Here is a 27,521-nt window from a genome sequence, read left to right as displayed (position 1 = left end):
GGCTCTGTGCTGACGGCTCAGAGCCTGGAGCCTGTTTCAGATTCTGTGCCTCCTTCTCTCTGACCCTCCCCTATTCATGCTCTGTCTCTGTCTCAAAAATAAATAAACGTTAAAAAAAAATTTTTTTTAATTCGAATCTGAATCTTCCGCGAGTCTGATCCCAAGGATCCTTTCTCTTCCCAGTGACGCTTATCTTAGAATCACGAACTCCTTGGCCCTGCAGAAGCTTTGCCATTTCCAGGCTAGTCAGCCATCATACTGTCCCCAGGCCCTTCCCTCCACTGTGGTATTCTATCACAATCCTAGGCCTGTTCTCCATTCACCGTCTGCAGTTGGACAGATCCAACCAAATTCAAGTATTTCCACCATCTTTTAGCTGGGTTGCTTTGATGCAACGCACCTAGCCTCTCCAAGTTTCGGTAGCTTCATCTGTAAATTGGGCACAACACCTTCACGGGTTTACTGGGAGCGTGTACAGGTGACATGGGTAAAGGGCATCTGGCTCATCACAGCGTCTCCTAGTAAAGGAATCTTCTTCCTCCCCCTGGGTCCTTGAGGGCCTGTTACTGCTGAGCAAGAAATGAGCACTCAGTGGAGGTCAGTGATTTGATATCCAAGAATTGCCTGGCCCTCCAGCAATGTTCCCTGAGAGCAAAAGTACTCAGCGCCCCTGGCCTTGGGGGTCACGCCTATTTCCACGTGTTGCCTACCGACCTTGGGTTTGCCCTGGGTTGCAATCCAATGGGTCTCCCCCAGGAGAAGCAGGTGGCAGGTGCGTGGACTTGAGCCGGGCGGGCCGCGTTCATTCTTCCCGCCCCCCTCCCTGGTGAGGAGGTAGAGAAGTGTGTGTGTGTGTGTGTGTGTGTGTGTGTAGGCGTGTGTATATAATTCAATCCCCGTGGGACTCAGCGTCTGGCCTCACCAGCGGCTAGGCCATTGGCTGACAGTCAGCTCCCCCGCCCTCCTTACCCCCCACCCCCACCCCCCCGCGTCCCAGGTGGCTCAGGCCCCGGTGGCCAGCTCTGTTTACCGAGAGAGCCGGTCCAGGTGGGGTTCCATCTCGGCGCTCGCTCCCCTCCGGGGCCCCGCCCGCCCAGGAAGCAGGCAGAAAACCTGGCCGGGGTGTCCTCGCCTTTCCCCTTCCCTCACCGCCCGGAGGGGCCGGGTAAGGGGGGAGGGGTGGGCGTGGGAGGGGGAGCCCCAGGCCTGGGGGATCCGGCTGTCACCCCGTCCCGGGAGCCCGCGCGGACCGGGGGTGGGGATGGGGGTGGGGGTTATCCGTAGGCCTGACTCCTGCTCCCTCCGCCCCGCCGTATCGTGCTCAGGGGGCCGTGCCCACCCTGGCCAGCAGCCAGAACCTGCATCTCGGGGATGCCCAGGTCTCCTAGAGGAGGCGCCGACGCTGTGTGTCCCCCCTTCCCCAGACGGCGATGACCTCCAAGCCTGCCGGACCCCCCGACGGGGGCTGGGGCTGGGTGGTGGCCGCCGCAGCCTTCGCGGTAAATGGGCTCTCCTACGGGCTGTTACGCTCGCTGGGCCTCGCCCTCCCTGACCTCGCGGAGCACTTTGACCGAAGCACTCAGGACACTGCGTGGGTCAGCGCCCTGGCCCTGGCGGTGCAGCAGGCAGCCAGTGAGGGGGACCCCCAGGTGGGAGGCGGGGACCGGGGTGGAGTGGCGGAGAGTGTGTGCGGTGGCGGAGGACCCACCTGCCCACCAGACAGCCCTTGAGAAAGGGCGACCGGTGGGGACCGGGGGGAATGAGTTCTAGAAAAGAGAGGGTCTCGTCTTGAGGTCAAGGACAGGAGCTATTAGGCGGGGTGTGGGGGGGGGGGCGAGCAGAGAGACGCTTTAGGCCTGGCAAGCCGCCAAAGAGGAGTGCTGGATAGAGTTTGGGGGTCCAGAGGCGTGTCTTCCGTTGACTCCGCCCCCTTCCAGGCCCAGTGGGCAGCGCCCTGAGCACCCGCTGGGGGGCGCGCCCCGTGGTGATGGTTGGGGGCGTCCTCACCTCGCTGGGCTTCGTCTTCTCCGCTTTCGCCCGCAGTCTGCTGCACCTCTACCTTGGCCTGGGCGTCCTTGCTGGTGAGGGGAGAGGGACACCCGGGTCCTTAAGGGGTGATGGTGGAGGTGGGCGCTTCCTGGGGGCTGGAGGCCAAAGGGGCGGGGCCTCCTGCGAGGATCCGGGCTGGGATTGCTGGCGCAGAGCATCCCGGGTCCCTGTCGTCACCCCGTCCTGTCCGTTCGCAGGCTCCGGCTGGGCCCTGGTGTTCGCCCCTGCCCTGGGAACCCTGTCCCGTTACTTCTCCCGCCGTCGAGTCTTGGCCGTGGGGCTGGCGCTCACGGGCAACGGGGCCTCCTCGCTGCTCCTGGCGCCCACCCTGCAGCTCCTCCTTGACACCTTCGGCTGGCGGGGCGCCCTGCTCGTCCTGGGCGCCATCACCCTCCACCTCGCCCCCTGTGGCGCCCTGCTGCGACCCCTGGTGCTCCCTGGCGACCCCCCGGCGCCACCCCGCGGGCCCTTAGCTGCCCTCGGCCTGGGTCTCTTCGCGCGCCGGGCCTTCTCAGTTTTTGCTCTGGGCACAGCCCTGGTTGGGGGCGGCTACTTCGTCCCCTACGTGCACTTGGCCCCCCACGCTTTAGACCAGGGCCTGGGCGGGTATGGGGCAGCGCTGGTGGTGGCCGTGGCTGCGGTGGGGGACGCGGGCGCGCGGCTGATCAGCGGCTGGCTGGCGGACCAGGGCTGGGTGCCCCTCTCGCGGCTTCTGCTGGTGTTCGGGGCTCTGACCGGGCTGGGGGTGCTGGCCGTGGGACTGGTGCCCTTGGCGGGGAGCCAGGAGGGCTGCCGGGGGGCCCTGCTGGCCGCGGCTGGGGCCTACGGGCTGAGCGCCGGAAGCTACGCCCCCCTGGTTTTCGGTGTGCTCCCGGGGCTAGTGGGCGTCGGAGGTGTCGTACAGGCCACAGGGCTGGTGATGATGCTGATGAGTCTGGGGGGGCTTCTGGGCCCTCCCCTGTCAGGTAAGGGCCCGAGCGAGCAGATCCGCTCCCAACCATCCTCTGTCCCCCCCTTACCGCCTCCCCCCACCCCTGGGTCCCAGGCCTCTAAATTCCTTTCCCCTTCCTTGCAGGCTTCCTAAGGGACGAGACCGGAGACTTCACCGCCTCCTTCCTCGCCTGCGGCTCTTTCATTCTTTCCGGCAGCTTCATCTACATGGGGCTGCCGGGGGCGCTGCCCTCCTGCCCACCGGCCTCCCCCTCCCCGCAGGCCACCCCTCCTCCCGAGAGGGGGGAGCTGCTCCCGGTTCTTCCGGTCGCCCTGCTCTCCTCGGGAGGCCCTCCATCCACTCTGGACACTACGTGTTGACCATTTTGTTTGGGCCACTCCCCCAATAAAGAATTTCTATCCGGTTTCCTGCAAGCTCCAGCTGTTAGCCAATCTAGGGCGCTGCAAACATTCTGCTGAAGATATTTAAGAAGGCTGACTCAAACGGACGGGGTCCCACTGAACTCTGGGGTGTTTTTCCGTCCGTCCAGCTGGTCCACCTGTTTTTGCCCAAGCTGTTGCCATTTTAACAGGGAGTCTCTGAAAAGCTGTTCCTAAGCTTCCGTGCGTTCGGGGTGGGGAGCTCATGAGGGACCTATCAGCCCCCTCCAGCCCTCCCGGCTGAGTCTTTCCTGTATTTCTGGCTCCTTTGGCCTGTGGGAAATGCTAGACCCAGACCTTAGCTCTTTAAGCTTCTGCTGCCCCTCCCAGACTCCCCCCACCCTGTGTCCTCACTGCTGTCTTCGTTTCTGAGTCACGGGGGGGGGGGGGGGGGGGGGGAGACTGGGAAAGAGGTCAGTGGACAAGGCAGAGGAACTGTGGCCCAGAGAGCAGAGTCCAGGGTTCATATAGATACTTCCCCTCCCCGCTTCCTAGCCATGAACCCATTCAGCCAACCCAAGCACATGCGCCCCAGCTCTTTGTGAGGTTCTCATTATTATCCAGTTTCCTTCTTTAGGTTTATCTCAGAAGGGCTTCCCTCTCTCCCAAACATCGGTCTTCAGAGAAGAAAGCTGGAAGGGCAGCAAAGTAGAAATCACATGTAAGGCACGCGAAGATCTTGGCTTTGGGTGTTCACGGCCGATTCACAGTGCAGGGGAGCAGGCTGAGCTCCGGGATCCTCCAGGAAAGGTCGTGGGAGCAAAGAAGAGCCACGAGTCCTCAACGAGACAAGAAAGGTTGGCACAGGCAACACACTGCCCCGGGGGGGAGGCGGGCCAAGAGGCCTTGTTCTTGGGCACTGCGGTTCTGTGGGCACCAGGATGGGACAGAAGGCCCTGAGAGCTTGCGCCCTCTGGCTTTCTGGGTCTGACAGTCCCTTTGCAGAGTTCAGTCCTCCTGCAGCCCTTCCTTGGTGAGAGAGACCTTGGTATCCACTGCATCCATCTTGGGGTCCTGGGGCTTGGAGGCAGAGGCCGAGAAGCAGAAGACGTGAGGCAGCGTGATGAGAATCCCACTCCCCACGAGAAGGAAGGCCCCCGCCACCACAAAAGAAGCTGTGTAGTTGCCTGTCATATCTCGGAGGTAGCCTAGATCCAAGAGAGAAAAAGAACACACATGGGTGACCCGTTTCCCAAGACCGGTGGAGGGAAAAGAGAATCCTGAACGCATCATCTCGGAAGAATCAGGACTCACAAGGCAGGACTGGATGAGCTCCAGAACTCTGGGACCCCGAGGTTTCTAAAGCGAATGTCCACCCCCTTCCTGCCTTTGGAAAGGGCCTCCAAACCAGCCAGCAGAGACCTGGGTGTCCACATCGAGCCAGGCACACCTATGCCTTTCTTTCAAGCAACAGCGGTCCTTCTTTTACACTTTGAGTTAATAGTTAGGAGAAATTTAAGGGTCTGAAGGTTTTGGCATCTGGGGCATGGAGAACTTTGACCCCACGGCTCAGACACCTGGGCTGGGGCCCAGTAGGCCAGGGGAACGGGCAGACGCTGGTGGGCTATGTCCGGCCAGGTCCAGCCAGGTCCTCTGAAAACCCAAGCTGCAGACGCCCTGCCAAGGGCTCCTCATAGCTCCCCTTGATCCTCCCACAGTCCCCGATTTCTTGGCGCCATGGACCCACTCTGGGGCTACTCTGACGGACCCGTGCTCCGTGCCATCCCGGAGGGCAGTATTCACAGACACTGGAATTTAAATAGTCCCCTCCCCGAATCGCCATACATGCAGCCCTGACCGCCCGGGAAGCCCAGTCCCCCTTACCCGACAGGGGGGCCCCCAGCAGCCCCCCGATGCTCTCTACCATCTGTACCAGTCCCAGGCCGCAGTATATCCTTCCAGTGCCCACCAGTTCAGGCAACACGGAGAAGGCCACGGGGGTCAGGGCCCCTGATGTGAAGCCATAGGCCACGGCCAGAACCATCAGGGCCGTGGGAGTCCGAGCCACGGGGAACAGGGCCAGTGACACCCCGGTCAGGGTGGTCCAAAGCATTAGGAGTCGAGCCACAGGCCCTGGGGCGGTGTCCCCTAGCCACCCAGAAGCCACACGTCCCACGAGGTCAGACACAGCCACCACCGAGAGGAGGAAGGCAGCAGACAGAGGTTCCCAGTCCAGGTCCTGGAGATGGGCCATCAAGTGCACGTAGGGGATGAAATAGCCAGTGTTGATCAGGGTGAGGGCCACAGTGTAACGAAGGAAGGGGCCATGGCGGAGGAGGGAAGAGAGTTGGGCCCCAGGGCCGCCCACGGCAGGGTCCTCCGTCAGGGAGAGCGGGCGGAGGAGTGCTCCGCAGGCCACCAGGTGGAGGGAGAGGGCAGACACCAGCAACAGCGCCCCCCGCCAGGCGTAGCGGCTGACCAGCCACTGGAAAAGTGGGGCAAAGGCAAAGGAGGAGAGACCCACGCCGGTCAGTGCCAGCCCCGTGGCCAGGGATCGCCTCCGAGAGAAGTAACGGGACAGGCAAGCCAGGGTCGGAGTGAAGGTCAAGGCCCAGCCAGAGCCTGTCAGAAAGGAACAAACAGGGGTTGGGGGACTCTTAGGGGGCTCGGGGCACCCAGAAATCCCACCACTGCCCAGGATGTAGCACAGGCTTGGGTTACAGCCCCTAGCATCGATTTCCTGCATTTTATTCAATCGCCCAGCCTTGGGCTCGCCGTCTGGCAGATGGGGTGATACACCTCAGGGGATTGCAGAGGCTTAGAAATACCGTTTGCCGGGTAGTAGCTCAGAACTTTGCAGTTGGGCTTGGGCTATATATCACTTCTGGCTACGGTGAGCTCCAGCTGCCAAGTTACATAAGCTTCGGAAGCCTTTCTTGGTCTGTATGCAAATTGGACAATGAGATCTATTTCACAGTGTAGGGTGATTCCTACACTCCAGCCCCGGGCTTGCATTTGCTGGATCCGTCATCTTTGAATTTCTCAATATCCCCCACGCCGCGCTTTATCAAGTTAGTCATCCCTCTTCAACCCTCCCTTGCGGGCACAGGTGCTAGCAGAAACTTTCTCTGAGCCTCCCTGAGCCTCTGGGAAGGGGCACGAAGCAGGTGAAAGCCCGGAGGCCCTTTCCCTCTCCTGCCCTAGTCCTGGGCCTCACCTGACAGCAGCCCAATGCTCAGGTATAGGTGGGTCACGGAGGTAGCAAAGGAGGCGAGCAGCACCCCCGACGCAGCCAAGATGCCCCCAGCCATCACCACGGGCCTGGGCCCGTACTTCGTGCTCAGGGCGCTGCCCACGGGGCCTGAGAAAGAGGAAGAGGTTCTGCGAGATCTCCGGCGTCCTTCCCAGCCCCGCCCTGCCTCTCTGGCGCCCCCTTCACCCCCCCCCCCCATCCCCCTATCCCTTCCGAGGGAGGGTCGCCTGCACGCCGGACCCGGGCGCGGCACTCACTCCCGAACTGCTGCACGGCGATCCCTATGGAGGCGATCCAGGAGACCCGCGCCGCCTGCTCTTGGAACGCCGCCACTAACTCCACGAAGAAGACGCCGAAAGAACGGAGCACCCCGAACACCAGCGCCGACTGGAAGAAGGCGGACAGCACCACCATCCACCCCCAGCCCCCGTCGGGGGGCTCGGCCCTGCGCGCCATCGGGGAGGGGACGCGGCTGCAGCCAGTGCGCGCCGCCCGGGCGGGAGCAGGGCGCGGGGACGCTCCACCTCCGCCCCGCGAGCCGCCCAGCCTGCGGAGGGCAGGCTGCTAAAGAGGAAGGCACCGACGAGGGCTTTTAAGCGGCTGGGAGGCTGCGTGAGGCGCCTGCGCCTCTCCCCTAGGGGGGCGACCTAGGTGGGGAGGGCGGGCGAGCGGCGCCCGGGGGCGTGGCTCCGCGGGCAGCGCGCGGCGGGTCGAGGCCGGGGCGGGACGGGCCCGCGCGGGGGCCCGACGTTCAGCGAAGGAGCCGCGAGGCGGCCCCGGGTGCGGGCCCAGCCCTGCGGCGCGCCAGCCCCCGGGTGGGTTATCGCTCTTGTCACTGGAAGTGTCAGCTACGCGGCCATCGCGGCCGGCACCCCCGGGCACGGCTCGCTGGTGGGGACGCGCGACTCCGGAGCACGGGGGGTGGGGCCAGGAGGGCGGGGCGGGGCTTAGAGCCGCGTCCCGGACCCGGACAGCGAGTGGGGCGCATGCGTAAAGAGGTGACCCGAGGCGGCCGACCGGGTGGGCCCCACGGGGACTCCGGGGTGTGCGGGGAGGCCGTTGCGTCCCCCGCCCACTTTTATCCGTGCGGATTTCCGCACCAAGACCCTCCCGTTGGCAGTTTCGTGCGGGAAGGTGGTGGGTGAACTGGTTCGGGAGAGGAAGACACCCATTTGCTCAACGAGGGGCCTAGCTGCAAGGCCAGGTCGCCCGGTGGGCGCAGGGGTTCTGAGATGAGAGTGTCAGACGAAGACACCTGCCCGAGCGCCCGAGGACGCTAGAAGCTACATGCCTGGATCCCGGAGGTCTCCAAGGCCCCGGAAGAGACCAGGGGAAGGACAGGCTGTTGGACTGCGGGCGTTCATTTCTGCGGTGGGAACTCGGTTCCTGTTGCTTCTGTTTTCACCAGCAGGAAACCCACAGGTCACAGAGACCAAAAATAACTGGGAAGAGGAAGGGCGGCTGTGAGCTCACCCGGGGCCCCACAAACATCACCTACACCCCTTCCTCGGTGGGGTTGGAACCTTTTCTTTCACCCTCTGGTAACAACTTCTACGCAGTATTTGATCTCCTGATGGGGTTGACTAAAGAGCCGAGTTCTGACCACCGGAGCGGTCAGCCCCTCCTACCCAACCAGTACCCAGTGGGTCCACCTAAGACAGCACCGAGGGCTTGGCTTCCTGTTTCTTCATTATAATTCATGCTCCCCAAGACCCTGACCTGGCAAATTGGGTTCAAGGGCTCATACCCAGACAAATGGGGGTGGGGAGGGGGGAGGCTGCCTGGGTGGCTCAGTGGGTAGGGCATCCGATTCTCGATCTCAGCTCAGATCTTGATCTCAGGGTCGTAAGTTCGAGGCCTGCATTGGGTTCCATGCTGGGTGTGCCGCCTACTTAAAAAAAAAAAAAAAAAAAAAAAAAAAAAAAAAGAGCCTTGGGTGGCTCACTTGGTTAAGCGTGGGACTCGGTTTCAGCTCAGGTCATGATCTCACAGTTCGTGGGTTCGAGCCCCGCATCTGCTTGGGATTCTCTCCCTCTCTCTCTCTCTCTACCCCCTCCCCTGCTCTTTCTGTCTCTCTCAAAAGAAAGAAAAGCAAGCAAGCAAGCAGGAGCGCCTGGGTGGCTCAGTTGGTTGAGCTTTGGACTTGAGCGCAGGTCATGATCTCGCGGTTCACGAGTTTGAGCCCCACATTGGGCTCACTGCTGTCGGCCTATTAGCGCAGAGCCTGTTTAGGGATCCTCTGTCCCCCTCTCTCTGCCCCTTCCCACTTGCACTTTCCCAAAACTATTTTTCTTAAGAAAAGCATTTTGAGCCTTATAATTTTGTGTGGTTAATAAAAATAATCATGCCCCCCCCCCCAAGATTTTGTTAAGTGGAGTCAAAACTTCGGCTGGTGGGAAATAATGCCAAGACGTAGAAATTGATGTGGCTGTATAACATAGTGCAGGAGCATAATCTTTAGGAGCAAATCAAGGCTCCAATCTTGGTGTCATCACATACTGCCTAAGCCACTGAGCCTCTCAGGTGGCTTTCCTAACTGTAAACTGGGGATAAGATTAGTACCTACTTTTTCGGGTTGTCAGGGGAATTGAATTAGAAAATCTATGTATGCACTAAAATAAAATGCTTAGTTTAGGACCTGACAGGTAGCAGGGGATAAGTAATATTAGCTGGTCTCATTTTCAACAGGACATAAGCTATAGTGAGAGGAGGAAGAGAGGTTTTAGTTTGGGTTGTTTCATTATTTTACTTAAAAAAAAAAATCTAATCTAGATCATGAGTTTTCAGATTGAGAAATACAACCACAAACTGTAAATATTGGAAGGAACTGCAGACCATGTTAATGGACTTCTTTCACAGATGAGGAATTTAAATCCAAAAGGGAGGTAACCTAACAGAATCAGTGACCCTCTGCCTACGGGCAGAGCGGAGCCGGGCACCCAGGCCACGCATAGGGCGGGGAAGAAGCACGAACTGGGCAGTGGATACATTTTCCTTGGTGGTGGTGGTAGGCAGGGGGTGTCCCAAGCATTAGGACCCCAGCACAGATGCATATCCCCCCCCCCCCCCCCCCCGCTCTCCGCATTATTCGTGGCTTCCAGGTTTCTCGCGGCTGCCCCCACACCTCGACCAGGAAGTGACTTCAGAACAGCAGGATGCAGGTGGCTCCGGAGAAACTTCATGAAGTCACTGGTTCTCACACAATGAGCCGGAAGGCAAGGGCAGGGAAAGGGAGAACAAGGGCCATTCTAAGGGTCTGATGTGATGGGGGCAGTGGAATGGTCACAAAATCCAAGATGGAGTCCAGCAGGGAAGAACCTTCTTTCCCTGGCTGCACCCTGCTCCCAGATCCTCCCAGGCAAGAACCTTGGACACAGCAGGCAGCACAGAGAGGCTTCTTTATTCCAACATTCTGATCTTGCAGGATCTAACATTTCCACCCCTGGGCGCTCTCCACCTGCCCATCCAGTTGGCTTAAAAAAAAAAAAAAATCATGGTCCCTTCTCCTATCTCTCTTCTGCTCTCAACTCTGTGGCGGGGAGTAAGAGGGAAAGATCAAGAAAAGTTGCTTTCTCACCTGGCCTCAAGCAGAAGCGATTAGTACTGACCTATCGAGCCAGCTCCATGCCGCACCCTGCAATCGAAGAGCTCCCAAGGAGGGGAAGGACTGTAAATCAAGGCTCCAGGGTATCATCTCACATTCCAGACATCCCATCCAGTTAAGAGGCAACTCCATTCCCAACTTTCTACCTGCTTGGCCTGCACCGGAGACTGTGCCCCTCAACCAACCTACCAATCTCTCAGTCCTACCCGGATACTCGGTCAGCTGGAAGGTCCATCAGTCAATTAATCTTTTAAATCTCTAATCCCAACAGCAATCCCAATCATAATCCCAAACTCTAGCAAATCCAGAATGGAACTCAGCCCCATTTCTCTCCCTGTGGAAGGTCCTGCTGCCTTCGCTGGTTTCAGACAGGAACACAGTGGCAGGAAGGCCAGGTCACAGACCTGGCTTCTCTAAAGTAACAGAGCTACCAAGCACCTGTGACTTCTCAAGGCAAAGACGTTTCTGGAATCAGAACACTTGCCACAAATGCCCAAAAGCTCACCAAAGGGAGAAGGGGTTTGTCTCAGGTAGACAGAATCCCAAGGGACATTCAAATCCAGACACATCTACAGTAAAGGACTGGTCATGACTCAGCTGTTAGTCAAGATAAAGAGTTTCATAATTCCCCTGCAGGTCATACCATTCTTAGAGGCTGGGCAGAACCCGAAAAGCTTGCATCATCTCTGATAAGGAATTTCAGATCTCTCCCTCATGGAAGGATCAACTCAGTGCTAAGCACAAGCCCCCGTGGGAAGATTCTGGGCTCAAATACAGTCCAGTTCATGCCAGACAGACATAGTGCAGCCAAACCCAGGTGGCCAGACTCTTGGGAAGGTTAGGGCCATAAGAGAAAGCCTCTCCAATCATTCCCCCTAACTCCAACACTGACAAAGCTCCCACATCCACAGCCCCCAGGAAACACTTCCTACTTCCCCGTCAGGCTCACCATAAAGCTTCCTCGAAGTCTTGAAAACAGAGAAAAAAGTCTATAGCCAGCTCCAGCCCGCTAGAGAACCTACATTATCCAGAATACCGGAGAGGGTTCCTGACCCAATGCCACAAACTCACACGTGCCCAGTGCTGCCCTAGAAAATTAAGGTTCCAGACCTACAATCGGGAGAGACAGGACACACAGAAACCCTTCCTCCATTTTACACACACCAACAAGCAAACAGATTGGAGAAACGAGACGATTCCGAAGATAAAAGTTAATGACAATAATAATCATAAAACACTCAAGCCTAAGGACGAGGCCAAGTGCTAATCTCTGCCAGCAGAGCTGTGACCTCGCATACTGTGCTTCAGGTCACTTTGGATCACACTTGTGGAAGAGGGAGGTGGGAAATGCAATCGAATGGAGGCCCCGGTGCCACCCACGGGCCTCAATAAATTATATTTACAGACAAACCAAACGGAGAGGGGGCCGCGCGTGTGGAGGACTGTTCCCTCAGGGAATCCAGGCCTCCAGTCGCTCCCCTCCCTCAGCTCCCAGCTTGCTGTCTCCTCCAGGACAATTTCGATTGTGGGGAAGAGGTTTTGACCAGCAAAACAGGCAGATCAAGCCACGACCTGCCATCCCTGTTCCCCCCGCCCCCCCCCCATGAGAATTTAAGGCGGTGGCTGTTTCTGATACCAGAGGGGCCTCGCACACCACCCCTCTCCTCATGCCCAAGGCCGACCGGGAGGCCGGGCCTGAGCGCAGCTTTCCCGGCTTCCAGGAGGCGAGTGGGATCGGGCGGCGCTCAGCTAGGGCCCCCCCAGAATGTGGTAGTGCACTTTAGTGTTGGTGGCAGCCCCGTGCTTCTGGCGCAGATGCAGCCGAAGTTGACTCTTGTGCCGGAAATGCAGCCCGCAGGGGTCGCACTGGAGGGGGGGGGGGGACAGCCGGGTCAGCGCCCGCCCCCTTCCACCAGCACCTTTTAGGCGGGGCGCGCGGGGCAACTGTCCGGCTCCCCGCGGAAGACCAGCTCTTCGGTCCTCGCGTCTTCCCAGATCCTCCGCGGAGGCCGAGGAGGCGGGCCCCGCCCTCAGCCCCCCCCCTCCCCCCCAAGCTCCTCTTGGGGGCGCGGGGTGGGGGACGGCCGGCGCCCAGTCCGGGGGCCGGACTCGGGTGCCTGAGCCTCCCCGGCCCCGCCCCTTGATCTCTCAGGACTCCGCCCACTTCCAGGTGCTCCCCTCGGGGCCCCGCCCCTAGGTAAACGCGAGGCCCCGCTCAGGCTTCGGGCGAGGCCGGGGCGGGGCGGGGCGGGACGGGTACTCACGTGGTAAGGCTTCTCCCCGGTGTGGATGCGAACGTGGCTCTTGAGGGTCTGTAGGTGGCGGAAGCGAGTGCCGCAGGTGGGGCAGGGATAGGGCTTCTCCCCGGTGTGGATGAGCACGTGCGCGCGCAGGTGCGCTACCTGGGAGGGGAGGGGGACCTCAGACCGCACCGGCCGGAGGGACCCTCCCCGCGGCCCCGCCCCGCGCTCCGGCCAGTTGGCCTCCGAGCTTGGCCTCGGAGCCGGCTGGGTACCTGCACGAAGCGCGAGCCGCACGTCTCACACTTGTACGGCTTCTCTCCGGAGTGGATGCGGCTGTGCGTTTTCAGGTTGGCCGGCCGGTTGAAGCGGGCCCCGCAGATGGAACAGTGGTAGGGCTTCTCCCCTGGAGGCAGGGAGGCAGGGAGGTCGGGGACTGGGCCCTAGGACACCTGCGGGCACGAAGCCCCGGGGAGGGCCCTCTCCTCCCCTACCTGTGTGCACCGTGCGGTGACTGGCCAGGTTGCCTTTGTAGCGGAAGGCGGACCGGCACAGCTGACACTTGTAAGGTTTGTCCTCATCCCCAGGAGCCAAGGGGTCCAGCCCCGACGAGCACCCGGCCACAGCCTCGCAGTTCTGGCAGCTGAAAAATTCACTTCCTGGGAGGGGAGGTGGGTCATGACAACAATACCAATGAATCCTCAAACCACATCGGTAAAGTGGGTTTTCTCTTTCCCAATTTACTGTAAAGGCTTCTGGGGCTCGTCTGACTTACTCAAGGTCACATGGTTAATGAGAGGACAAGCCAAGATCTGACTTCATGTCTGTCTGACTCCAGAATACTCTGCTAACCTCTTCGGTAGAGGCGGTGGTACCGGGAGGCCCCAGTTACTGGCCCCTGTTGCTCCCCTCTTGCACCACGATGGTTGACAGCTTGCCAGAGAGGCAGGCCCTGCCGAGCTCTGGGCCCACCGTTCCTCCCCGAGGGGAACAGGCCAGAACTTCGCTGCTCACTGGAAGCTTTAAAGAGCACTGATACCTGGTGCCCTCTTCCAGACATTCTCATCTTCGGGGATGTGACCTGGGCAATGGGATTGTTCAAAGCTCCGCACGTGACTCTACGTTGCAGTAATTGGAAAGGGCCTTTCCTTTTGGCCCAGACTTGGCCTTGAGCAGACCCAGGAGAAAAGCCAAGAAGGAAGTAACCGAAAGGGCTCTTGTACCTGGTGGGGGACAAGCCGGCCCAGAGTGTGAGCCAGGGGTCTCTTGAGCCGGGGCTGTGAGGAGATGGCGGGTATGGACTGGAGCCCCACACTTGAACTGTCCCGTGACAGCAGTTGGAGACAGCCTAGGCAGATGGCAAGCCCAGAGAAAAGGGTTAGGAGAGCTTCTACTGAGGGGGGGGTTCTACCCCGGAGGACTTGGAGCCAAAGGCCTGCCCCCTGGAGGTGAGCCAATACTGACCAATGAGCCACGCCCTTTGTGCGGCCGAAGCCCCACCCCTCCCTCTCCGCTCCTGACCACCCAGGCCCGCCCGGTGGCTGGGTCTCCTAGCTGAGGCTAGCCTCTACCAATTCTTGAGGTTCCAGTTTCTGTACCTGCTCTGGGGACCAGGAATGGGTCCTTCTTCACTGCCACTGCTGCTGGAAGCCTCATCTCCACTGGGGAGCCCGGCTTGGGGGCAAAGTTGACCGGAACTCCTCTCCCCCGCCAGGCTCCCCGCTTGGGAGGCCTGAGAGTTTAACACGATGAACTTGTATTTTTTCCAGTTGCAGGCCTTGGGGTCTGGGCTACCTTGACTGCAGCTGCGAGACTCCGTAGGTGGGTCCGGGTGTCCTTCGGAGCGCCTGGGACTGCCCGGGGGAGGGGCCATTGGCGGCGTGGGGGGTTCTGCCTCCAAAGGCCGCAGAGAGATGCCCAGAGGTTCATAGCTGGGAACAGTGCGATGGATCTCAGTGCCATTTCCAAATCTCGGCCTCTGCCCTTGACACCCCGGATGCCACTTCACCCCCACGGAGCTGGGGCTCCCTCACCTGGCCTGGATGAAGCGGTGGCATGCCTGGACCACATGTTCCATCTGCAAGTAGGTGGCGGCCGCAAGGACCGCGGGCGCAGTGGCGGGAGAGAGGCGGAGGCGTGAGGTGTACATGAAGTCCAGAAGGGGAGCGAAGCCTCCGGCTTCGGGGCCCCCTGGCAGGGAGAGCACGTCCACCCCCACTCCTGCTCGGCCTCGGAAAATTGAATAGAAGAAGCCGCTGGACAGAGGGCAGATAGGCTATGTTAGCGCCTGGGGGCCCCTGGGAGACACGCGCCACGTCCTCCCCACTGTCGCCCCAATCCCGGGGTGCTCAGCCTCCTAGGCTAGCCCCTCCCGGGGCTAGGCTTCGGATCCCCTTCCGAAGGCCTCATGGCTCCGCCCCTTTCCCATTTGGCCCCACCCCATCCCCTGAGTCACCCGTCCAACCTGCAGGCGATAAGAACCGCCTTGTGGGCGCGGAGGGGTTGCCCGCCAACCAGCAGCGTGACGTCAGTGAGGATCCCGCGCAGGCGCAGCTCATTCAGGTTGCCGAGCACGTCGGAGGAGTGGCGCGTGAACTCGCGGACGTAGCCCAGCGCCCCCTCCGGGGTGGAGGTGGAGCCCATCGCGATGCAGGCCTGCGGGTGCAGAGCAAGGAGCTCAGGCTCCTCAGGCCGACCTCAGACGCCTGCCCTCCGCGCTTCGCCCCTTCTGCTGACGCGCAGCTAGAGCCGAGCCCCTAGGCCGGCTCGCGCAGCCTGGCTCGAGCCGTCTAGTTGTTTCTGGCCTCAGTTCACCGGCGCTCGCTGCACCCCCCCCGCCCCCCCCCGAGACTCCACAGTGCCTGCAGCGAGCTGGAGGTTCCCGACCGCGCCGTCGATGGCCCGCGTGGGGAATCCGGCCGCAGCGCCCTTGGTCCCCACTGCTCGTGCCCTTCCAGCACCCCGCTCCCCTCTGCTTCGCCGCGCGCCTGGCTCTCGGGTGTCCCACCTGCCTGGAGACCCTAGACGGCCCGCGGTCCACACCTCTCCAAATCCCAGTCGAAGCTCCCTTTCCGAAGCACTGAATTCCCACTACTATCTGGTCCCCGACCCCTAGCGCAGCCCGAGTAGTGGGCCTCAGTCTTCCTACCATCCAGAACCCTTCGCGGAGACCCCGGAGTCTGGGTCCCTCAGTCTGTCGTTCTTACCCCCGTCCTGCAGGGGCTGCGGCTTCTCTTCTCAGGGGGGCGGGGTCCCTCTCCCCTCCTGGACTCGGCTCCTTTATCTGGCCGGGATGGCGGGGGCGGGGGTGGAGGTGGGGTGAACGCCTGGGTCTGTATCCTTCCTTCCTCCCTTGCTCTCCAGATGGCGAGCCCGGGGCGGGGTCTCCGGCTTGAGGGCGGGACCTCAGAAACCCTGGGTGGTCGTAACGTCAGGGGTCTTGGGCCACTGAAAGTGGAACCGGGGATGGGACGGTGGAATTGGGGAGGGGGTTGTGGAATCTCGAGATCGGAAACATGGGTGACCCGGGTCGTCGAGGGGCCTGGGGCAGCGAAAATTGGTGTGTTGGCTTTTGGAAGGGGGTGCCTGTTCCCGGGGAGTGAATACAGGGAAACTCCCCCCTTCCAACGTAAGGTATCCAGGAGATAAAGGGGCGCCCAACAAGGCACCAGGTGTGGGGAGGCGATGGTGGACTCGCGTGGGGTCTCAAGACAGCGGGAGGGCGTCGTGTGAATGACAGGCTCCTCTAGCGGAGCCTACAAGAAGGGGGGCTCTGATCGGGCGGGTTAGGGAGGGGACGGATATGATTTCTAGTTCGTTTCCTTCCATTGTCCTGCGACCGGACGGCTCCGCCAGCTGCTTCCCCTCGAGGAGGTGGGGAAAGCCCCGGGTGGGGGCCCAGAGACGCTCAGGAGACCTGGGCGTCCGGATTCTCGCTCCCAACTCTCTCCTGAATCCTTTTAGGGATCCAGAGAGACAGACTCCCGCCCAAAGCCCGCTCGCCCTCCCCCAATCCCAGCTCACTAGGGCCTCGGGCACCCGCCCGTCGGCTACGCTCGGAGGCTGGCGGGACGCCGGGGTCCAGCGCGGCAAGTAGGCAAAACCCGGCAATGTTTGACTCCTTCCACGAGGGGGCGGACGAGCACTAGCCTCGCCTCGCCGTCTCCACCCGGCTGGGGTCCACTCGGACCGGGGCGCAGGATCCACTCGGTCTGAGCGGCTGAAACCTTCGTTCTCCCCTTTGCGCTGGTTAATTTTGTCCCTCTGTCTCCTAGGAGGGGACTGGGGTTGGGCGGAGGGAGGGAGAGTTAGGTGACAGCGGGGACTTTCCTCCGAGGCCGGGGTTAGAAATCCGCGGGCTCTGGGTCTGAGCCCTGGGTGCTCAGGGTTTTCTTTTCTAATTAGCTAGACCCTATCAATCTGTCTGTAGGGGTGAATTTTTAGTGAACATTAATATGAAATTTGGGTGCGGTGGACGGAGAAAGGAAAGCAGGGAGGGAGGGTCTCAGGGTAGCAGGAGGGAGAGAGGGAAGGAGGGGCCGATAACCCTAAATTTAGGTCCCCGCATCTGGGAGATAGGCACGGGTCACACCCTCATATTTTGTTTGGGGAGACGTTGGGGGCGGCAGTGTTTATTCGGCGGGGGCGGGGGAGGCAGAGCTGAGGCTAGCTGCAAAGCAGGGCTTGCATTTGTGTTCAGGACAGTCTACAGGTGCCCAGGGACATCTACCCGTCATCCATGGAGCTGCCTATCCGGGCCTGGGGTCCTCCTCTTCAGATCTGAGGGTGTCTTTATTTGGGTGCAGGGAAGAGCAGCTGAGAAATGGAGAATGCAGGACCACTAGGGATGGGGTGGGGGTCGGTGTGGCCTTTGTCTGTGACGGTTACTTCGGTCTCTGCTCCATTTGGAGTTGGGTGGTCGCCTGGGGGCTCCCTTGGGGATCAGGCTGGAGTCGATTTTGCGTTATCTGGTCAGTTGGTGGAGAGTGCACGTTTATGACCCGGTATTGAGTTCGTTTGACTGTTTTGGGCACTGGCGGCTGAATTCAGGCCCCGAGGGCCAATGGTAAGTTTGAGGGAGCTGAGTCTGAAGCTACATCCGTTTGGGGGGATTCTGACACCCATAATTTGGAGATTGTCAGCTTGGAATATGAGGACAAACCGCTAGATGGTCTTCAGGGGGTGGGTGAGGGTTTTGTTTGGGGGATTCATAGTCATCGGTGCATATGGACCATCTGATTTCGAGTAGAGCAGTCATGCTGACTTTGGGGTACAGTCTGTTTGGGGAAGCCGTATGCGTTTCGAGGCTCAGGTTAGATTTGGGGGGCGTGAAATTTAACTTCGAGGGTTTTTTATTAGCCTGAGGCAGGACATAATAGGGACCTGGGAGCAAGTGTGAAGGCCTTCTGCTACCAGAGGTCACTGAGGGGAAGCAAAGCTTTATATCTGAATGTTGTGGAAACTTACTTTGAGGGGAACAGTCCACTGTTTACATAGATAGCCATGAAAGTTTTTCCAGGGGGAGAAACAAGGTGAGGGCCCAGGGTGAGAGACTAAAGTTTTGGGGTGTCCTTATTTTGGGGTGTTTTTTTTTGCCACTCTTTGGGTGTGTTTGATGAAGTGGAGGGATGGGTCTCAAGGTGAGATTGATCTGAAGGTTCACTTAATTTGGAGCATGATGCTGATGTGGGATGTCCTTTGCCCAGAGCTCCCTCTCACCCTGGATTCTAGAAATCTCTTTTGCTGGTGGACCCCCAATTACGCCCAGGATGTGAAGGGAGAGATTTGGAAAGGTAGTGGGTAGGGTGTCTCCTCTTATTTCTATGTGGCCTGGATAGATCTGAGGGAGAAAAGGTGGTTTCAGACTCGGAACCCCAATTTCTTAAGGGAGCACACCTCGCTTTCCGGGAAGGTGGGGGGACATGGGGTGTCCCGTGGTAAAGTGGACATCCCGGGCTTGGGCAGTGCTGTTGGAACTTTGGCAAGGAGGGGTGGTGGTGGTGGTGGGGGGGGGGGTACGAGGAGGTGATTCTTGTACCCAGAGTTTCCAGGATAAGAGCCCCAAACGGGAAACAGACAGAGCACTGGGAATGTGGGTGAGGTGGGGAGGGGGGAGGGGTGCCCCACGGCAGCAGGGGCGAGGGGGTGACTCAGGCCAGCTCTGCACGCCTGGGTCCCTGCTCTCTTCGGCTCTCCTCCCCTCTCTCCCTCCCACCGCCCACCCCCCCAACCCAAGGAAAAAAACCTGCCTGTGCAACAGCAATGGCAGATTCCAATCCTCCAGACTTTCCTTAAACCACCGCGGAGACCAGCCAGGGGGGAGGGGAGGGGAGGATCGGGCTTTCCTGCTTCCCTGAGACTGGGGCTATGAGCTTGACCTCCTGGCCCCTAGCCCTTCGAGGAGTGCCCCCCGGTCTGGAAGCCAGGTTTCCTGGACCCTAGCCCCCGAGCGGGGGGGCCTGGAGAGCCGGGGAGGAGGAAGGAGGGAGTGACTTCCAAAATTGGCATCGGGACAGAGCAGGGCTGGCGGGAGGCAGGTGAAAGACGGAATTTTCCTGAAAAAACGGGGGTATCTGAGGACCCCAAATTTGGGGTGCTGGTCCAGGACCGTCCTGCCAACATCCTAGATTTTTTGGGGATTTTTTGGGGCCCCCGGGACCCCTCTAGATGGGGTGAGGAATGTAGTGTTGGGGGAATCTGACTGGGGCATTGCAGCTGCCTCTCCCGCCGAGTTGGAGACGGATGGGCTGGGACGGGTTTGGGGGGGTGTCCCCAATTCTGACTGGGAATGGAGGAACCCCCTTCTGAGCTCTCTTGTGGGGGTCCCCCCTCCCTAGGGCACTCCCCACTCCCTGAGCCAGCCGAGAGGAAGGAGGCCAGCGATGCGACTGGGGCGGCTCCTTTCTCCTGCGCCCCAAATGTGAGGGATGCACCCCAAATTTTGCTCCCTTCAAAATAGGGGACCAGGATCTCAGGGGAGAGTAGCTGAGGTAAGTGGGGAGGAAAGTGTCCCCTGTTTTCAGGAGAGACGTGGCGGTTGGGGGGGAGGTTTGGAGGTGCGTGTTGGGGTGGGGTTGGGCTTTGTCAGTCCTGGAAGTGGGGGGACGATTGGAGAGGCTTTCTCTTGTGCCCCTCGAGTGCAGTCCGCCAGGTGGAAACCAAAGGCTGAGTCCCGAAGGCCCCCCAACATCCCCGGCCGTTAGCATGGTGTTTGATTTCTGTTTCACCCCCACAAAGGCTCTGCCGAGAATTGGGAGCTGGGGACAGCTGCTCAGTTTGGGGGGCTATGGAGGGTGGGGTGAGGACCAGGAGGCCCTGGCGGGATTTGGTAGAGGACAGACAGGGGTCTCAAGGCAGGGGGTCTGGCACCCCCCGGGGCCCAAGCAGACTGCTTACACCCACCATTTTAGATCTTTTTGATTGCTAAGAGTTTTGGGGGGTGTGTCGGCAGGGGGGTGGTGGTAAAGGGTGGAATGGGACGAAGGAAGACTTCAGGGTTTCAGAGGATGTTATTTTGATTTGTGGAAGGCCTCTGGGCCCCTAGATTGTGCTTCCTGTGGGGTGCTTCTAAAAATCAAGTCCTGGGCAGGAGGAAGAGGCTGAGGGGAGGCCTAGGGTGGGGGTGGGGACAGGCATGTGTGTCTCAGCTTAAACGTGGCTTTCTGGGGTGGGCCCGCCTTCCTGGGCCTGCTGGATGGGCTGATGGGGGTGGTCGCAGGGGGCAGGGCGGGGGTCCTGGGGGGCGGCGGGGAGCTGGAGCAGTGCTGGGAGTTGAGTACCTGGCCCCCAGGTCCAGGCAGCCCTCTTCCTGGGCCCTGCTGCTCCCCTTTTCCCCCTGGCCTCCATTTCCTGCCTTGGACCTCCATCTTGTGGCAGGCCCAGGGCCCAGGGCGACTTCCGGCCCCCCTCTCCCGACCATGTTCCGGCCCCACCACCTCTGGACTGCCAACTCCCAACCCTGCTGTCCTTGGCCTTCTGTCTCTCCTTGCTTTCTCTTGGGTTCTGACCCAGGGAGGGGAGGAACGGACACAGGAAGCCTCGGGGCCCTGCCCTCGCCGAGTCGGCAGGCAGTGTGTTGGCCCCCACGGTCATTCCCCGCTTCCTCTGCCCCTGACCCCACCCTAGGGATCCCCTGAGCAGAGCTCCTGCAGAGGGAAGATGGCTCCAGTCTTATCACCACTGCGAGCTTGCCCCATAGGCCCCCGTCGGCGCCCGGCCCCCGTTTCTTATTTTCCTCAACCCCTCTTGGGGCCACGTTTGCCTTGTGAGCCTTGTCTATGTCCCTGCTCTGGGTGCCGGGGTCTTCACAGCCCCGTCCCGTGCTCTCAACCCACCCCGGTCCTGCCCCCGCCCCAGCAGCACACTGTGGTTTGTACGGCACTGTGGCCACGTCCAAACCACACTGTGGTGTTAGAGCGAGGGTGGGGGAGGCACCGCTGAGGCTTGGCCCGGGGAGGCCACCCCGGAGAAGCGACACGGAAAACATCTGGGCCTTCTTGTGAGGTGTTGTGCGGGGGGGGGGGGGGGATGAAAGCACTGGAAATACGCCCCTCTGAGATCCCCAGGGCAGCCTCAGGAATACTGACCGCCAGAGACCCTGGGAGCTCAGTTCTGCCTTCGGAGAGCAAAGTGGAGTCTTTGTTGCCCACGCCCAGCTCCCCTGGCTCTAGCAGCACAGAAATATTGGCACTGGGAAGAGAGCCTGCCAATATTGGCTGTGCTGCTCTAGGCAGGGTGGTGAGAACTTCCAGAAGGGGCTGAGCCCCGTGGGGCTGAGGGGAGAGGCACCCGCCCGCGGCACTCCAGTGATGTTAGGCTGCAGGCATGGAGCTGAGAGGAGAATCTTTATTGTTTTCGGTATAAAAACGTCCGTCTGATGGAGGTCAAAGGGGCTGGGGGTAGACGCTCATACGGGAACAGCAGAGTGCGCAGCCCCAGCAGCCTCGTGGGCCGTGCTCTGCGGGCCCGCTCGGAGTCCCAGGCGATCCACAGGTCCAGGGTGAACAGTGAGAGGGGTCAGAGGTGGAAGGCTCAGCGAGAGAGCAGAGGAGGGTCAGCAGAGGTCACGAGAAGGCCAGAATCCAGGGTCAGGCTGTCTGGAACAGGAAGCAAGATGGGCCGAGACGGGGTGAGCCCCAAGTATGCCTCCAAGGTGACTCCTACCCCCCCCACATCACCCGGCTCTTTGCTGAGCCCGTCCCCCGCAGCGTGGACTGGAGGACCTTCTCTTCCAGAACCTCTGTACGAGGGGGCAGGGGGCTCCTGTGGAGACCCTCCCCTACCATCCGAGTGAGCGCTTCCCCCCCGCCCCCAGCCCCGTCGCTGGTGTGGGAGGAGGAGGACGCCTACCCTGGTCAAAGTTGAGTTTCTTGGCCGGAGGGGTTTCTCCTAGCCCTTCGATGTCCACCAGGTCACTATTGGCGTCCGAGTCGTTCAGAGCGCTGAGTGTCACATCTGGGGGTGGTGTGGGGGTGGGGTGGGGACATCAACTGGGTTCTAGGTTCTCTGACTGCCCCCCAGCTCCCCAGAGCCTCGAGCTCCCCCTCCCTCTGCCCTCTCAGCCACTCTCTGGGAACCCTGACGGGGAGAGGAAGGGACATTTGTCCTTCCCTGGCCCAAGCCCGATTCTCCCACTGAACCTTCAGCCCCACAGCCCTCACCGGCCTTCTGTTTCTTTACGGGGGGGGCCCCGGCCTCAGGGACACTGGAGCTGCTTGGTGGAGGGGCGGCTGGAGGAGGCGACAAGACACCAGATGGCACCTTCTTGGGCCCTTTCTTGGGTGACTCGGCCGGAAGAGGGATGCCGGAGTCTTCGTACACCTTACGCTTCACGGTGGCCTTTATCTGGGCCCTGAAGAGAAGACAGAGCAGGTTAGGGAGGGAGTCCGGGGGAGACTGAAGGAAGAAGGGAGGGGAGGGAAGAGGTAATGGGCCATTCTGAAGGAACACTGGGAGCCCCTCCATAAGAATCTGGTTAGGGCCCTGGCCCTTTGGTAGGGTTCTGGTTTTCCTGAGGCTTTGCACGTGCTTAGGGCGGATGGAATCTGAAGAGTGGACTCCCTGAGCTGAGTGGCGGAAAGGCCCGCGTCCTAATTCTCTTCCGGGGTGGAAGGCTTCCAGGTGAACCTTGGTGACTGACCGACAGGTAGAGGGGGACTTATTAGCGGATCCTGATCAACTCGTTCGGAATCACAATGTCCCCTCCAAGGAGCTGCGCAAACAACCAGAGAAGTTCCGGTTGTTGGGGATCTCAGGCGGCCCCCGCCCCGAGATTAAATTCTTGGGAGGTCCTGTTACCCCGGCGGTTCAGTTAACTTCTGACCAAACTCTTCGCGGAGGTGCTAACAGAGCCGGCAGCGAGGTAGGAGGGCTGTCGAGCTGGAAGGGAGTTCTCGGGAAGGTGGACCTCGGGCTGGCTCGGGTGCGGTGGAAGACAGTGCCCACCCGCCCCCCCCTCCTCTGCCGGCCACCCTCCCTCACACTGTCCGTTCCTTGATGACACAGCTGATGTGATTAAGATCGTCCCCAAACCGCTTCACAGCAGCCCTCAGCATCTCTATCTCCGTCTCCGTCCACTTGGCGCTGTCAGAGGGGAAAGGGGGAACAGCGAAAGTGGGAAGGGGGGTGCGCAGCCAGCCCCCAAGCCTCCCCCGCAGGCGCTGGGGCCCCTTCCGTGGATCCCTAAAGAGGGCTTTCTTAAAAAATAAACAAATAAAAGCTCTTAACGCCCCGTGGGAATCCTGAGGACCCCCAAGCCTCTCCCCCAGGCACGTGAAGCGGCGGCTGTGAGCAGCCGGCGCAGACCCATCCGACCCGCGGGGGGTCTCACGGACAAGAACCCCGCGCGCGGTGCGCAGGGGACCCCCCCGGCTCTGCGGCCGCCGGCTCGCGGCAGGGGTTCCGGGTCTGGAGCCTCCAGTCTGCGCTGCTACCTGTCATTCCCTCATCCGACAGTCTTTATTCACACCGGCGAGCTGCCACCTGTCCCGGCCCCACGGAGTCCGCGCGCCCCGCGCTCACGTACCCCGCGGGGGAAGAGTCGGCCACGGGATGCAGCTGCATCGTCAGCTCCCCGAGCTTCGTGAAGGCGGCGCCCGCCGCCGAGAAGATCTCCCCGACCTGGGGGCGGGGCAGCGTCACGGGGGGCCGGCGCACCCGCCCCCCCCCCCCCCCCGCCCCCGCGCCCGCCCGCCCGCCCCGAGCCCCTGGCCCCACCCCGGCCCGGCTCCCGCCCGCCCCCCGCCTCGGGCGGAAGAGTCGGCACCAACGGGGGAGGGGGGGCCGCCCTCCCGTGGCCGCCAGGGAGCGCTGTCCGCGAGCGAGGGCGAACCTTCGTGGACGCTGACGTCATGGTCCCGCGCGCCTCCTCACGGAGACGCCGCCGCCGCCGCCGCCGCCGCCGCCTGGCCGGGACCACGGAGCCGGGCGACCGAGGCGCTCGGGCCCCCGCGCAGGAAGTCCCGCCCCCTCCGCCGCCGCCGATTGGCTCCCGCTCGGCCGCTCCCCCCCCCCCCCCCCGCCAGCAGCCGAGGCTCGGGCGGCCCCGGGCGAGCCGAGGGCCGACGGTGGAAGAAGACACCGCCTCACTTCCGGCCCGGCTTCACTCCACTTCCGTCGGTGCGTCGAGACTCCGGGTGTGGACACCGGCCTCCAGCCCCCGTGCCCGCCCCCCCCTCACTCCGACCCAAGCACAAACACGAGGCTGAAGGGAGCGGTTTCGCTTTATTGTTGGGGGGGGGGGGGTCAGGGAGGCCGCCTCCCTCCGCCGGGGAAGGAGCGATTCAATCTCGGCGCAGGGAAACCCGGTCCCGCAGGGGGCGCCGGAGTGGGGACGCGGGTGGGAGGGCTGGGAGAGTCTTTAAATAGAGGAGGGGGCCGCAGAGGGGAGGCGCGACGATGCTCTAGCGCACCATGTACTCCTTGCGCTTATTGAGTCGAACTTGGCAGAAGGAGAAGCCCCCGAGGAGGAGATAAAGGCCCGCGGCGATGAAACAGTTGTAGCTGACTCGCTCGTAAAGGTCATATATTTTCTGGGGGTCTTTCCTAGGGGGGGGGGGGAGATTAGGTAGTGAAGTGTCAGAAACCATCCAGCAGCCAACATTTACTGGGCACGGTGTGCCAGCCACCATTCTAGGCGCTTCTACACGTACTATTCGGGCTTCCTCCTGACCCTCTGGGGTGACCCCTATGATAGCATCCCCTTGGCAGAGGTGGATGGCGGCGCAGAGAAGTCAAGGAATATACCTAAGAAGCCACGCCTAAAGCGGTGGGCTTAGCATGGCCACTCAGGTCCGACTCCACGACCGCTAGGGAGACTAGCCGTCTGCACTCAGCTCCCTCGCCTCGGGGCCCCAAGCACCCCGCCACCTGTAATCCCCCGCCTACCGTTCTACTGCAGTTCAGCCGCCTCCCACCCGCCCCCAGCCCCGCCGCTCCCACCTGACTTACTCAAAATCTTTCTCGGTGAAGGGGACGTCCTCTATTAGCACAGCGGAATGGACGTTGAAAAAGATTCCGAGCATTATCTGAAGGGAGGGAATGGTCTGGTGGGTGAACCCAGGCACCGAACCTGCTCACTGTCTAAACTCCTCCCACTTCTAATGTTGCCACAACATCTGGATTTGGGCACTACCGGAACGAGCTGGGGGATTCGAGTAGTTGTTGCCGGATTCGGACTCCGTCACCAGGAATAGGGCGCTGAGTCGGTGACCGAGACGGCTCGGCTGGTGCAAGGGCAGGAATAGTGAGCAACCCAGATTATCCTCTTGTCCAGGGGCGTCATTATCACGGGACGGGGAGGAAACCAGCCCTTCTGAGTATTTCTTCCTGGAGGGGGGCGGGTAGTCGTGGGGAAACAAGGGCCCCGCTACCCATTTCGGGAACAAGCGCTCCCTTGCCCCACTGCCCTCTACTCAGCGCAGGCGTCTCTCAAGACCCCAGCTCGTCTTCCTCCTACCTTGAGGGGTCTCCAAATTTACCAGCCGCGGCTCCCGTTCCCAGCTTCGTCTCCCTCCCGCCCCTTTAAGTTCCCCATTTCTCAAGCTCAAGTGTCTCGTCCTCCAGCGGGTAATCAGCCTCCCCCTTCAGCCTGCCTGCTGCTTCCTACGGCCCGGACTCTCCCAGCCTTCCAGCCCTCCAACACTGGGGCGCGTCGGGCCCTCTCCGGCTCTCGCCGGCGGTCCCCTCACCAACATGATCACTCCCCAGGCGCTGAGGACGATGCCGCAGGCGGCCAGCTTGGGCCCACAGCACAGAAGCGACGCCATGGAGAAGGGGGTCGGGGGAACACCTAGTCGCGTGCCGAGCGGAAAGGCGGCGAGAAGGAGGCCCGGATGCGCCCGGGGGAAGCGAGCTGGACTTGGGGGCTCGCGCGGCGGAGGACGGGCCGCCGGGAGCGCAGCCGAGGGGGCGTGGCCTCCGGTCCCAACCATCGCGCCGGGGGACGCCGGGCGGACTTCGCTGGGCGCCTCCAGGCTCTCCCGGATCTCCGGCGGAGCGGGAGGCGTGTGAGGCCGAGACGGCCCCCCAGGAACCCCTCATGATCTGTGTAGCCGGGGCGCGGGTTATTGTCGGAGCAACGCCTCCGCTTCCTTGGTCACCCCCCGGCCCAGGCTGGAATGGGAGGACCCAGCGCGCCACGTGACCGAATACTGCGCGTCACGTGACGAGGAAGCAGCGCAGCGGCGCCTGGGGAAGGAGTAGCTCTGGCTGAGCTTCTAGTAACCGTGGCGTCGGGCTCTGAGGCGCGGAGGATTGGAGCTGCTCGAATTTTCCCCCTCAGTTACGCTAGTTGCGGGTGGTGTCCCGTGATGGGGGGCATGGTAAGTGACACAGGGATTTACACCGAGAAAGACCGCCTCTATCTCCTTTTTTCTCACTCCCGCCTTTAAAAATAGATATTCCGACACGATGAAAGGAGATAGGAGCCCCGTCCCGAGGCCAAGCGTGCAGTCGTGGCCAGGAGGCTTCAGAATTGCCAAGGGCTCTTCGCATCGGGAATCCTTAAGTCACGTTTTGTTACCAAACGCAGAATACTGAATAGTTCTGGATGCCCAAACCCAGGAGGAATGCGGGGCGTTAGGAAAAGTCTCGGGAAAACAGACTCCGTGAACATGCTGTGTGTGTAGGGGGAGTGGTCTTGCTAAATGCATTTGGAGAAAGGAGTAAGTACACCAAAGTGATGCCACTTTGCTTCCCTGCTGCGTGCGAACCACGGAAAGTGATCATAGGCCCCTTGAATAAGGTGTAGGGCACGAGACTTTAACAATGGGAATCGATCACCCGCTCCGAGGAGAAAGCTCGTCTACTTCACTGGCGAGAGGCAGGTTTGTGAGAATTGTTTAGGGAGCTAGGGTGTTTGGAGAACACCGTTTTCTACTGAGCCCGTTGTACCCATTCTAGTGAGGGCAGTGATCCACCGCATAATCGAGAGGGGCCATTTTGATCCTGAGACCCCAAGGGCTCTTAGCATCGGGAATCCTTAAGTCACGTTTTGTTACCAAACGCAAAGAAACACTGTGTCCGTGATTAGAACAGTTTTGTGGTACTTCCCCCCCCCCCCATTTATTTAATGCATATCATTCTCAAACAGGTTGTGAGAACGAACTTGAATCCTGGGAAACACAGACCCTGGGATACCAAAGGGGCTGGGAAAAGTGGCCTTGGGACATGAATTTCATGCCTCCCGTGCTTGAGACTGGCGGAGGTGGTGGTGGTGGGGGGGGGAAGCCATCAAGGCACTCGGGTGTTTATTTTGCCCAGGAGCATCATTGTTACTCAAGGGCCTTCGGGGTAGGTGTGCAAATAGGGGGAACAGGGTGGAGGGGACGTTGCCAAAAAACAGAGGCAGGAAAATTTAAGTTGGCCACTCCACAGGAAGTCTAGCTCCCGGGAAAGGAGAATTAGTTGAGGTAGTTGATTTATCCAAGAAACCTCTGCCCCACCTCCGAGAGGTTCTCTGGAACCGTTTTCGCAGAGTAGGGGCGGTGCCTCAGGCTAGCGCAGAGCAGCCCCAGGCAGGTCCCCCCACTGCGGGTTAAATCGAGCCCACAGTCTGTGCGGGTCC

At 60.8% G+C, this 27,521-nt stretch overlaps 5 protein-coding genes and 1 long non-coding RNA gene across 15 annotated transcripts in view; 2 read left to right on the top strand and 4 right to left on the bottom strand.

The window, feature by feature from the left end:
• The first annotated feature begins 1,006 nt into the window (after positions 1 to 1,006).
• Positions 1,007 to 3,414, top strand: SLC16A11 (solute carrier family 16 member 11). 6 transcript variants are annotated; one of them, XM_058702931.1, is made up of 5 exons: positions 1,007 to 1,165; positions 1,425 to 1,632; positions 1,938 to 2,081; positions 2,247 to 3,014; positions 3,125 to 3,414. In XM_058702931.1, exons 2-5 carry the CDS (start codon positions 1,431 to 1,433, stop codon positions 3,358 to 3,360), a joined length of 1,350 nt encoding a protein of 449 aa, XP_058558914.1. In that variant the 5' UTR covers positions 1,007 to 1,165; positions 1,425 to 1,430; the 3' UTR covers positions 3,361 to 3,414. The 6 variants fall into 6 exon arrangements, with proteins under 6 accessions (XP_058558914.1, XP_058558913.1, XP_058558910.1 ...); XM_058702930.1 differs by having other exon boundaries at positions 1,938 to 3,014; XM_058702927.1 differs by having other exon boundaries at positions 1,037 to 1,165; positions 1,326 to 1,632; positions 1,938 to 3,014.
• Positions 3,415 to 3,956: 542 nt separating this feature from the next.
• Positions 3,957 to 7,478, bottom strand: SLC16A13 (solute carrier family 16 member 13). Its single transcript, XM_058702933.1, has 4 exons — positions 6,871 to 7,478; positions 6,578 to 6,721; positions 5,245 to 5,982; positions 3,957 to 4,568 (listed from the first exon to the last, which is right to left on the bottom strand). Exons 1-4 carry the CDS (start codon positions 7,067 to 7,069, stop codon positions 4,369 to 4,371), a joined length of 1,281 nt encoding a protein of 426 aa, XP_058558916.1. The 5' UTR covers positions 7,070 to 7,478; the 3' UTR covers positions 3,957 to 4,368.
• A 2,514-nt stretch (positions 7,479 to 9,992) lies between these two features.
• Positions 9,993 to 15,772, bottom strand: BCL6B (BCL6B transcription repressor). 2 transcript variants are annotated; one of them, XM_058703685.1, is made up of 9 exons: positions 15,664 to 15,772; positions 14,922 to 15,112; positions 14,491 to 14,712; positions 14,056 to 14,388; positions 13,681 to 13,805; positions 12,952 to 13,116; positions 12,733 to 12,863; positions 12,482 to 12,619; positions 9,993 to 12,083 (listed from the first exon to the last, which is right to left on the bottom strand). In XM_058703685.1, the coding sequence occupies exons 2-9, from the start codon at positions 15,098 to 15,100 to the stop codon at positions 11,967 to 11,969; spliced, it is 1,410 nt and encodes a 469-aa protein (XP_058559668.1). In that variant the 5' UTR covers positions 15,101 to 15,112; positions 15,664 to 15,772; the 3' UTR covers positions 9,993 to 11,966. The 2 variants fall into 2 exon arrangements, with proteins under 2 accessions (XP_058559668.1, XP_058559667.1); XM_058703684.1 differs by having other exon boundaries at positions 15,606 to 15,673.
• Positions 15,773 to 21,287: 5,515 nt separating this feature from the next.
• C16H17orf49 (chromosome 16 C17orf49 homolog) lies at positions 21,288 to 23,935 on the bottom strand. 3 transcript variants are annotated; one of them, XM_058702877.1, is made up of 6 exons: positions 23,787 to 23,935; positions 23,481 to 23,575; positions 22,937 to 23,038; positions 22,117 to 22,307; positions 21,806 to 21,910; positions 21,288 to 21,552 (listed from the first exon to the last, which is right to left on the bottom strand). In XM_058702877.1, the coding sequence occupies exons 1-6, from the start codon at positions 23,805 to 23,807 to the stop codon at positions 21,488 to 21,490; spliced, it is 579 nt and encodes a 192-aa protein (XP_058558860.1). In that variant the 5' UTR covers positions 23,808 to 23,935; the 3' UTR covers positions 21,288 to 21,487. The 3 variants fall into 3 exon arrangements, with proteins under 3 accessions (XP_058558860.1, XP_058558861.1, XP_058558862.1); XM_058702878.1 differs by having other exon boundaries at positions 21,288 to 21,548; positions 23,787 to 23,934; XM_058702879.1 differs by lacking the exon at positions 22,937 to 23,038.
• Positions 23,936 to 24,159: 224 nt separating this feature from the next.
• Positions 24,160 to 25,858, bottom strand: RNASEK (ribonuclease K). The gene is made up of 3 exons (XM_058702880.1): positions 25,645 to 25,858; positions 24,905 to 24,981; positions 24,160 to 24,499 (listed from the first exon to the last, which is right to left on the bottom strand). The coding sequence occupies exons 1-3, from the start codon at positions 25,720 to 25,722 to the stop codon at positions 24,358 to 24,360; spliced, it is 297 nt and encodes a 98-aa protein (XP_058558863.1). The 5' UTR covers positions 25,723 to 25,858; the 3' UTR covers positions 24,160 to 24,357.
• A 47-nt stretch (positions 25,859 to 25,905) lies between these two features.
• The window catches only part of LOC131497009 (uncharacterized), a 63,444-nt gene continuing 61,828 nt past the window's right edge, over positions 25,906 to 27,521 (top strand). The window contains exon 1 of one of the 2 annotated variants that reach the window (XR_009254713.1): positions 25,906 to 26,277. This is a non-coding gene — a long non-coding RNA (uncharacterized LOC131497009). The remainder of the gene's footprint in view (positions 26,278 to 27,521) is intronic. The other variant, XR_009254712.1, reaches the window with a different exon arrangement.

The sequence above is a fragment of the Neofelis nebulosa genome, chromosome 16 (genome assembly GCF_028018385.1).
Source record: "Neofelis nebulosa isolate mNeoNeb1 chromosome 16, mNeoNeb1.pri, whole genome shotgun sequence".
Classification (NCBI taxonomy): Eukaryota; Metazoa; Chordata; class Mammalia; order Carnivora; family Felidae; genus Neofelis; species Neofelis nebulosa.
The sequence above is the reverse complement of the archived record's forward strand: the minus strand, read 5'-3'. Positions and strand labels throughout refer to the sequence as shown.

Excerpts from the sequence above, each read along its gene's own strand:
- SLC16A11 (XM_058702930.1), top strand. The coding sequence starts at position 1,431 with ATGACCTCCAAGCCTGCCGGACCCCCCGACGGGGGCTGGGGCTGGGTG. Across the intron at positions 1,633-1,937 it reads GGCGGTGCAGCAGGCAGCCA|GCCCAGTGGGCAGCGCCCTG; the intron begins GTGAGGGGGACC and ends GCCCCCTTCCAG. Across the intron at positions 3,015-3,124 it reads TCTGGGCCCTCCCCTGTCAG|GCTTCCTAAGGGACGAGACC; the intron begins GTAAGGGCCCGA and ends CCTTCCTTGCAG.
- SLC16A13 (XM_058702933.1), bottom strand. The coding sequence starts at position 7,069 with ATGGCGCGCAGGGCCGAGCCCCCCGACGGGGGCTGGGGGTGGATGGTG. Across the intron at positions 6,722-6,870 it reads CGCCGTGCAGCAGTTCGGGA|GCCCCGTGGGCAGCGCCCTG; the intron begins GTGAGTGCCGCG and ends CCTCTTTCTCAG. Across the intron at positions 5,983-6,577 it reads GAGCATTGGGCTGCTGTCAG|GCTCTGGCTGGGCCTTGACC; the intron begins GTGAGGCCCAGG and ends CCTTTCTGACAG.
- BCL6B (XM_058703684.1), bottom strand. Across the intron at positions 12,620-12,732 it reads GCGGCTCGCGCTTCGTGCAG|GTAGCGCACCTGCGCGCGCA; the intron begins GTACCCAGCCGG and ends CTCCCCTCCCAG. Across the intron at positions 12,084-12,481 it reads CCGGGGAGAAGCCTTACCAC|TGCGACCCCTGCGGGCTGCA; the intron begins GTGAGTACCCGT and ends CCCCCCCTCCAG.
- C16H17orf49 (XM_058702877.1), bottom strand. The coding sequence starts at position 23,807 with ATGACGTCAGCGTCCACGAAG. Across the intron at positions 22,308-22,936 it reads GTCATCAAGGAACGGACAGT|GGCCCAGATAAAGGCCACCG; the intron begins GTGAGGGAGGGT and ends TCTTCTCTTCAG. Across the intron at positions 21,553-21,805 it reads GAAACTCAACTTTGACCAGG|ACAGCCTGACCCTGGATTCT; the intron begins GTAGGCGTCCTC and ends TTCCTGTTCCAG.
- RNASEK (XM_058702880.1), bottom strand. The coding sequence starts at position 25,722 with ATGGCGTCGCTTCTGTGCTGTGGGCCCAAGCTGGCCGCCTGCGGCATC. Across the intron at positions 24,982-25,644 it reads CCTGGGGAGTGATCATGTTG|ATAATGCTCGGAATCTTTTT; the intron begins GTGAGGGGACCG and ends CCCTCCCTTCAG. Across the intron at positions 24,500-24,904 it reads TTCACCGAGAAAGATTTTGA|GAAAGACCCCCAGAAAATAT; the intron begins GTAAGTCAGGTG and ends CCCCCCCCCTAG.